The sequence below is a fragment of the Notolepis coatsorum genome (genome assembly GCF_963971535.1).
Source record: "Notolepis coatsorum genome assembly, chromosome: 17".
Lineage (NCBI taxonomy): Eukaryota > Metazoa > Chordata > Actinopteri > Aulopiformes > Paralepididae > Notolepis > Notolepis coatsorum.
Window position 1 is genome coordinate 6,311,992 of NC_140181.1, and position 8,648 is coordinate 6,320,639.

An 8,648-nucleotide genomic window follows, 5' to 3' on the forward strand; every position below is an offset into this window, starting at 1 on the left:
GTGATTTATCGGGATTTAAGATAAATTGGCCGAAGTCGGCTTTCCTTCCACTTAACACCCCTGCAAAAAAAGATACAACCCTCCCAGGACAGATACCGATGGTAAAACATTTCAGATGCTTGGGAGTGGAAATATTCCCTACCATAAGACAAACGGTGAAGCACAACTACACAAAAATCCAAAACAAAATCAAAGACGACCTTGATAGATGGGCAAAACTTAAGAACACAGTACAAGCACGGATATCAATAGTTAAGATGGATGTACTACCTAAAATCAACTTCTTCTGTTCAATGCTACCGTTACCCCCTCCAGAGGGTTACTGGAAAAGATTACACTCCTCCACATACAAATTTATTTGGAATAACAAACCACCACGTATAAAAAGATCCACCTATATTTTAAGTAGAGCTGGGCCGTTAACGGCGTTAACGTGCTGCGTTATCGCGAGACTAGTGTCGCGCGATAATATAATTAACGCTGTTAAAAAAAATTTCAGCGTTGGGTCTCGTCTGGGACATTCGCGGATGTATACCATACCAACCTGGTCGAACTACTCTGTGTGTGTGTGTGTGTGTGTGTGGGGGGAGGGGGAGGGGCGTGAAGTTCGTGAACACGTGAGCGGGGCATGCGTGAAGCTCATTACCATCAGCTGAGCTGCATGACAATGGCGGACGCTGTGAGCAGAAGAGATATCTATGGTAACATTAAGCACAGTTTGCTTCAGGGGTATTTTATTTTCAAAAAGCTTCCAGATGGAAACCTCGACAAGACGAAGGTGATTTGCACTTTGTGCAAAGCGCAAATGACCTACTGTAGGAGTTCCTCGAGTCTTAAATACCACCTGAGCAAGAAGCATCAAATTGATGTTATGAAGGAAGGTGCCGCCGCGGCCGGACCAAGCACAGCTGCACCGGGGAAAAGTGCTCATCAAACTACACTGTTTGAGTGCAACCAAGGCAAGCCCGTCAGCACAGCTTTATCAGCCAAGCTGACTAACCTCCTAGCCCAGTGGATTGCCATCAATTGCCGGCCTATCAGCGTGGTTGAAGATGATGGACTCGAGCTTCTTCTCCGGGCGGCGACAGGCGACCCGTGTTACAAGCTACCTGCGAGGCGAACTATCATGAGGAGAATTCATGACCAACACGCCACAGAGAAAGTTGTGAAGGAAAAGAAGTTGGCCGCGGCGTCGTGTGTAGCACTGACTGGGGACCATTGGACATCGGTCAGCAACGATAATTACCTAGGCGTTACTGCACACTTCATCGATGCCAGCTGGGAACTTCACTCGTTCGCCTTGGGTACGTTTGTTATTTAATTTATTTAATTGACCACGGTTAAGTTGGTTTCAGGGGGGACCCTGATGTAAACAAGACAAACGTCTTTCTCTGGTCTGCATCCCCTTAACAATTGTGTGTATTGAGCTGTACTGTATTGTACCCATTCTGCAATCTGTTAATAACATTTTCATTAATTCATTCATTCATTCATTCATTCATTCATTCATTCAGGCTGGATACCCAGCCATCCAACCATATAACCATCCAACTGGCTGAATATTCATTCCAACCTGAAACCAACCCACCGTGGCATGTAGTATTAAATAAAATTTATAAACTTAAACAGATGTGTCCTTCAGTTATTGGTGTAAAGGTTTGGAATTCTCTCCATAGCGAGCTTAAGGGATGTAATATACATTTTAAAAATTGTCAGTATGAAAGTCAAATGTGATCTGAATAGTGAGATATTTTATTTTATTTTTATTCTTTATTATTATTATCATTTAATTAGTTCTTGTTTAAACTGTGGATTGTTTTTCTTGTATATGGTATACATTTTTTACTAGCAAACTTATTCTGATCTACTTTGTCTGTACTAGGTGTGATTAAAACAGAGGAGCGCCACTTTGCAGAGGCGTGTGCCAGGCAGTTTCTGGACGTCGCTAATCAGTGGGAGATAGCCGACAAAATCACCACCATTGGGACAGACAGCGCTCCCAACATGATAGCAGCAGGGAGGATACTGCCATTCGAGCACATGCCCTGCATTGCGCACCTCATACAGAGGGCCATTGTAATGTCCCTTCGGGATAGTGGTTTTGATGGTGTCCTGGCCAAGTGTCGAAAAGTGGTCGGACATTTCAAACACAGTCCGGCCAACACAGATGAGCTGAATGTCCAGCAAGCATCCTGTGAACAAGAGCCAGAGTCACTCGTGCAAGATGTTCCAACACATTGGAATTCCACCCTTGCAATGATCAATCGTTTGAGGCGCAACAGAGTCCCAGTGCACGCAACGCTGGCCCAGCATAAGCACAAGCTGGTCCTCCCAACAGATGCTGAATACGAGAAGCTGGCAAAGCTGGAGAAACTGCTGGAGCCATGCAGGTACTGTATGGTCTACAAAGATAGCGTGTTCTTAAATTGGCATACAACTTCTTTTAAAAGTCACTTTGTATTTAATTAAGAAATACATGCCCTTAAATACTATAAATGATTCAGAATCAGAACTTATAAAAGTGTAATCTTAGTTAAAGTGTGTGTGTGTGTGTGTGTGTGTGTGTGTGTGTGTGTGTTTCAGAACTTTAAAAAAAGAGTGTAATCTGAGTTAAATTAATTGGCCATATTTTGTGTGTGTAGGTACATCACTGAGCTCCTTGGTGGGGACAAGTATGTATCCTGCTCTGTGGTTCTACCTGCCCTGCGCCACCTTGAGCACGCAATGAAGATCTCGGATGAGGATCCTGCCTACATTGTGCGATTCAAGAATGCCTTCACCCAGGACCTCAACCAGCGGAGGGAGAAAAGTAACCTGGAATGGCTGAAGGTATGTGAGACTGACTAGAAAATAACTGTATTGTCTGACCATTATAGACTGTTAAGCCAGTAGATTGATCAATGGATAGATGAATGAGTCATGAAGAAATATGGTGGTTGGATTTGCAAAGTTACTTTAATTTTTATTTTTTTCATCATCAATTAATTATTATTTATTTTTGTTCATCAAAGGTAGCTACTGCTGTGGATCCACGCTTTAAGGACCTCAAATGCCTGCCCAAAGCAGAGAGGGGGCCAGTGTGGGCAACACTGAGTGAGTTGGTGAAGGCAGAAGAACCTGCTCTGCAGCCCCCGAGGGAGGAGAACCCTGAGCCACCTAAAAAGAAAACACTAGTGATGGGATCAGACTCGGAGTCTGATGACGACTCACCAGTGCCCAATCTTGTGGAGAGGTACAAGGTAGAGCCAAGTGCCAGCTTGGATCAGTGTCCACTGAAGTGGTGGTCAGACCACACTGCCGCCTACGGTAAGCTGGCCCACATTGCCCTGAAGTACTTGGGGAGCCCTGCCTCAACTGTCCCATGCGAGAGACTGTTCTCTTTATCGGGCCATATTGTGCAGAAGAGGAGAGCTAGTTTGTCACCAGACAATGTCAACAAGCTGGTCTGCCTTAGTGACTGGTGGAAGAAGGAGAAATAGAGACTGATTGAGTCAAGCCATTTGTTTTGTTTTTGTTTAACCTTTATTTACCCAGGGTAGGTTCGCTGAGCACAGATGCTCTTTTTCAGCTACGCCCTGCTTCAGTCACACAGTTCCAATCACACCTGGGAGCTGCCCAGTACAACCACAGTCTGACACTGAGTAACTCCACTGGAGCAGTTGGGGGTTAAGTGCCTTGCTCAACATTTTGTCATTTAGCTGACGCTTTTGTCCAAAGCGACTTACAAGTTCTGTACGACAGGTCAGCAGGAAGGACCAGCAGCAGTACTTTCATGCACTTTTAATTCCCAAGATAAATATATGGCATTGCTTTTGTTGTTCATTTAATTGAGGGATTTGTTTAAGCTGTCTTTATGTCCGCTGATGCATAACAAAGTGCTATTCAGTGCTGACTATTAGTTGATAAACAACACACTGCTATTCAATGCAGACTATTAGTTGATAAACAACACACTGCTATTCAATGCAGACTATTAGTTGATAAACAACACAGTGCTATTCAGTTAGCTCTTGAAACGGGCCTCCAGATGCTTAAGGCCACCCCTGGTTGGCATGTTCCTTTAACACACATTCTGTCAGATTATATTAACTGATTTCCAGTTTGGTAGTTTGTCACATCACTGGACCTGTCTGTATAGGCCCCTACATGCTCTACTCCACTGTAGTCTACAGACTGATATGTGCTCTCTACTCCACTGTAGTCTACAGACTGATTTAGCCTGCAGACCTGTCTATAATGTGCTCTCTACTCCACTGTAGTCACAACTGAGTAACAATGTTCATCAAAGAGTGCTGAAACTCTCTCTCTTTGAAAGTTTGAAATGCGGTACTGTTCTGTACTGATAATATTATTTATTTGTGTGAATAAAACAACACTGAGTAACTCCACTGGAGCAGTTGGGGGTTAAGTGCCTTGCTCAACATTTTGTCATTTAGCTGACGCTTTTGTCCAAAGCGACTTACAAGTTCTGTACGACAGGTCAGCAGGAAGGACCAGCAGCAGTACTTTCATGCACTTTTAATTCCCAAGATAAATATATGGCATTGCTTTTGTTGTTAATTTAATTGAGGGATTTGTTTAAGCTGTCTTTATGTCCGCTGATGCATAACAAAGTGCTCTTCAGTGCTGACTAGTAGTTTATAAACAACACACTGCTATTCAATGCAGACTATTAGTTGATAAACAACACACTGCTATTCAATGCAGACTATTAGTTGATAAACAACACAGTGCTATTCAGTTAGCTCTTGAAACGGGCCTCCAGATGCTTAAGGCCACCCCTGATTGGCATGTTCCTTTAACACACATTCTGTCAGATTATATTAACTGATTTCCAGTTTGGTAGTTTGTCACATCACTGGACCTGTCTGTATAGGCCCCTACATGCTCTACTCCACTGTAGTCTACAGACTGATATGTGCTCTCTACTCCACTGTAGTCTACAGACTGATTTAGCCTGCAGACCTGTCTATAATGTGCTCTCTACTCCACTGTAGTCACAACTGAGTAACAATGTTCATCAAAGAGTGCTGAAACTCTCTCTCTTTGAAAGTTTGAAATGCGGTACTGTTCTGTACTGATAATATTATTTATTTGTGTGAATAAAACAACACTGAGTAACTCCACTGGAGCAGTTGGGGGTAAAGTGCCTTGCTCAAGAGCACTTCAGCGGCATATTTTTTTTTCATTCAGTTAACCTCAAGTTGAACCGTTCAGTCTGCTGCTGTTCCCTTCTGTCACCACTTGGTGTCTCTGTTGCTGCTGTCTGAGAGATGGGAGAACTGCAGAAACTCAGAGGCTCCCTCTCCCTCTCTCTCTCTCCTCTCTCTCTCTCTCTCTCTTTGAAAGTTTGAAATGCGGTACTGATATTATTTATTTGTGTGAATAAAACGATTTATTAAACACAAGTACATCTTATTGAACATTATTTTGATATTTCATTACCAATTATCATAGCAAAACAGCTTTTTCAAACAGTCTGTAATGCATTTTGGAAACGGGAGATGGGCTCATGGTGTAATGGGCCACCTGGCCTGAGAAACGTAAGGAGGAAAGTAAAAGTAAGGACTTACTTCTGGTCATTATTTGGGTAGAACACACATATTTTGAATGCCTTAGGCAGACCTTTTTTTTTTTTTTGAGCCATTTTAATCTAGATTAATCTAGATTAATTCCAGGATTGCATATAGATTAATCTAGATTAAAAAAATTAATCTATGCCCAGCTCTAATTTTAAGGCGTACTCATTAAGTCCATTGACAACATGGTTTGACTCCCAAGCATTAGCATCTTGGAGGAAAATAGAAGAAAACATAGTAGCCCCACATAGACTGAAGGACATAGCATACACTAAACTACCAATCAAGCACTGTGAACGAAAATTTGGCCCCATAATTACTCATGCGATCCGGATATGGCGTGAATCACAAAAAAAAAATCCTAACCCACAAGAATGGCACAATCATACTCCCTTATTCAATAACAATGCTCTCTTAATTGGAAAACGACCTATAAGATTCCCTATATGGGAAGAGCAAGGCATACACTCATTAGGGGATGTTTTTAACAAACAGGGTTTTTGTAGTGATAAAGAAATACGCAAAAAATTTAATCTCACCAAGTCCACATGGCTTTTTCACAAACAGTTAGAGCTATATTTGAAGTCTCACGGTGTTCCATTAGACAGACCAATTGAACACCACAGATACCACAAATTCTTCTACTCAAGAGAGACATCGAGAGGTTTTGTTTCAGAATTTTATCATCAATTACTAACGTCCTCGTATGAAACCCTCCAACTTGACTCTGTCTGGAGGAGGGATATACCAGACCTGGAAAATGACTTTGATTGGCAAGGAGCCTGGGCAAATGTCCGACTTACATCAAGGAACCCGGATCATCAACAAATCAATCTTAACTATATTCACAGGACATACTTGACTCCTATAAGACTGTGCCGAATGGGGCTCAAACAAGATTCCAAATGCACCCAATGTACAAATGGGGACGAAGGGACATTTATGCACATGTATTGGGACTGCTCACCAGTTAAGGCATTCTGGAAAGATGTGACCCAACAAATATCAAAACTCGTATCTTGGAATATACCTGTACACCCCTCGGTATTGCTGTTGAATGATGTTTTTGAGTTTGCAGTGAATCCACAGCTAAAGAGATTGGTTTTATCGGGTATCACAGTAGCCAAAAAGCTGATCGCATCACGCTGGTTTCAACCGGAAAAAATTTGCCGTAAAGTTTGGTTTCTTACATATCTCGATGTAATTTACCATGAAATATCTACAGCAAGAATTCTGGGTCTCAATGAATCCAAAATGTCAATGTGGTTAGAAGTGGTGGAGAGAATAAAAGCTAGCTTATAATGGTAGTGTCTGGTTAGGTGCGAGGGATAGTGGAGGTACTTCTCAAGGTGGGGTCCGGGAGGGGGGGGTTCGAGCTGAGCATATGTGTGTAGGTTTCTTTTTTTTTTTTAGATAACAGGTATTATGGGTATATCTTATATAAAACAACTAACCAAAAGGTGATCTCATTGGATGTGCCCTGACAATTAATGCTTGTATATCTTATCGTGTGTTGTCATGTTTGTTTATATGTTTGTTTAAAAAATAATAAAAAAATAAAATACAAAAAAAAAGAAGTCTAACCTAAATAGCTCCTCCTCCTGAGAATTTCCCCTTTTTTTTTGTTACATAATATAAAATTACAGATTCATACCTTCAAAATAAGCCATCAATTGTCAAATTTGAGACGATAGTTTTCAATCAATGTCCTATCAAACATTCTGGTACAGTCATTACCAATTTGCAGCAGGAGCCTCTGAAGGGAATTCAGTGAATTCAGCTAATGATAAGGGAACTACACTCCTTCCCAGAATTCAATGTGATGTCAATGTTAATTTCAATGACTAATTCACACCATGAAACAAAGGCACAGCAGGGAACAATTACAGCTGAATGGGGGTATAGTGTGACTGATCAATACAGGCAACACACACTTTGATTTGATGCCATGCATATACACACACTAGATAGACAGAGGTTTAGATATTTAGATAGATATATAATAGTAATATAATAGAAAGAGAGAGAGAGAGAGAGAAAGAAAGAAAGAAAGAAAGAAAGAAAGAAAGAAAGAAAGAAAGAAAGAAAGAAAGAAAGAAAGAAAGAAAGAAAGAAAGAAAGAAAGAAAGAAAGAAAGAAACAGAGAGAGAGACATTTATAATAATAATAATAATTATTATTATTATTATTATTATTATTATTATTATTATTATTAAATAGAATAATTTTCTATAGGCTTGCCGTGGTAGTCAGTGATACTGGTGTCATTCTGTGTTCAGGCTTCCATACTTATTGAAAAGAATGCTCATATCCAAAAGTATTATATAGATATAGGTCATACATGTAGGTATGCATTTGGTTACACACACACACAGAAGTAGTCTCAGACCGGGAGTAGTCTCAGAGAGGGAGATACAGAGGAGAGATGGAGAGAGAGATTTGAACTTAGTGTCCACTTGGGTGTCTGAAAACAGGCTGAAGTTAAACATCTCAAAAACCAAGAGCCTAATATTGGGATCCAAGCATACTATAAGAAAAGACGTGAAGCTAAGTATATCTTTAGACGGAACAGCTATTGAGCAAGTTAGAGAGGCAAAGCTGTTGGGTGTCACACTTGATGGAACACTCTCATGGTCAACTCACACCAACAATGTGGTTGCCAAAATGAGCAGAGGTATTTCAATTATCAGAAGGTGTAGGTATTTTCTAGCCGATCTGATATTGAAGCAAGTGATACAGTCATTAGTTCTTTCTCACCTTGACTACTGTCCAGCTGTCTGGTCTAATGCCTCAAGACAAGAGCTCAATAAGATCCAGCTCACTCAGAACAGAGCGGCCCGTCTGGCCCTGAACTGCTCAATGAGAAACAGTGTGGAGGGGATGCATACCAAGCTGTTGTGGTTGAATGTGGAAGACAGACTGGATTGCAGCCTGATCTTGTTCATGAGGAATATATATATCTCAAGAGAACCTATCTGTTTGTATTCACAGCTAACATGTACACATGATCGACATAAGTATAATACTAGGCATGCCTGTAGGGAAACGTTCACACTGCTACTACCAAAA

The 8,648-nt window shown here is 41.1% G+C and overlaps 1 protein-coding gene across 1 annotated transcript in view; it reads left to right on the forward strand.

The window, feature by feature from the left end:
• Window positions 1-805: 805 nt before the first annotated feature.
• Window positions 806-8,648, forward strand: part of LOC311243438 (E3 SUMO-protein ligase ZBED1-like) — a gene marked incomplete at both ends in the record, with an annotated part of 136,473 nt that continues 128,630 nt past the window's right edge. Inside the window, 4 exons of the mRNA XM_084332668.1 lie at window positions 806-1,304; window positions 1,883-2,390; window positions 2,643-2,829; window positions 3,012-3,306. Of these exons, the coding sequence (XP_084188794.1) occupies window positions 806-1,304; window positions 1,883-2,390; window positions 2,643-2,829; window positions 3,012-3,306 (1,489 nt within the window). The remainder of the gene's footprint in view (window positions 1,305-1,882; window positions 2,391-2,642; window positions 2,830-3,011; window positions 3,307-8,648) is intronic.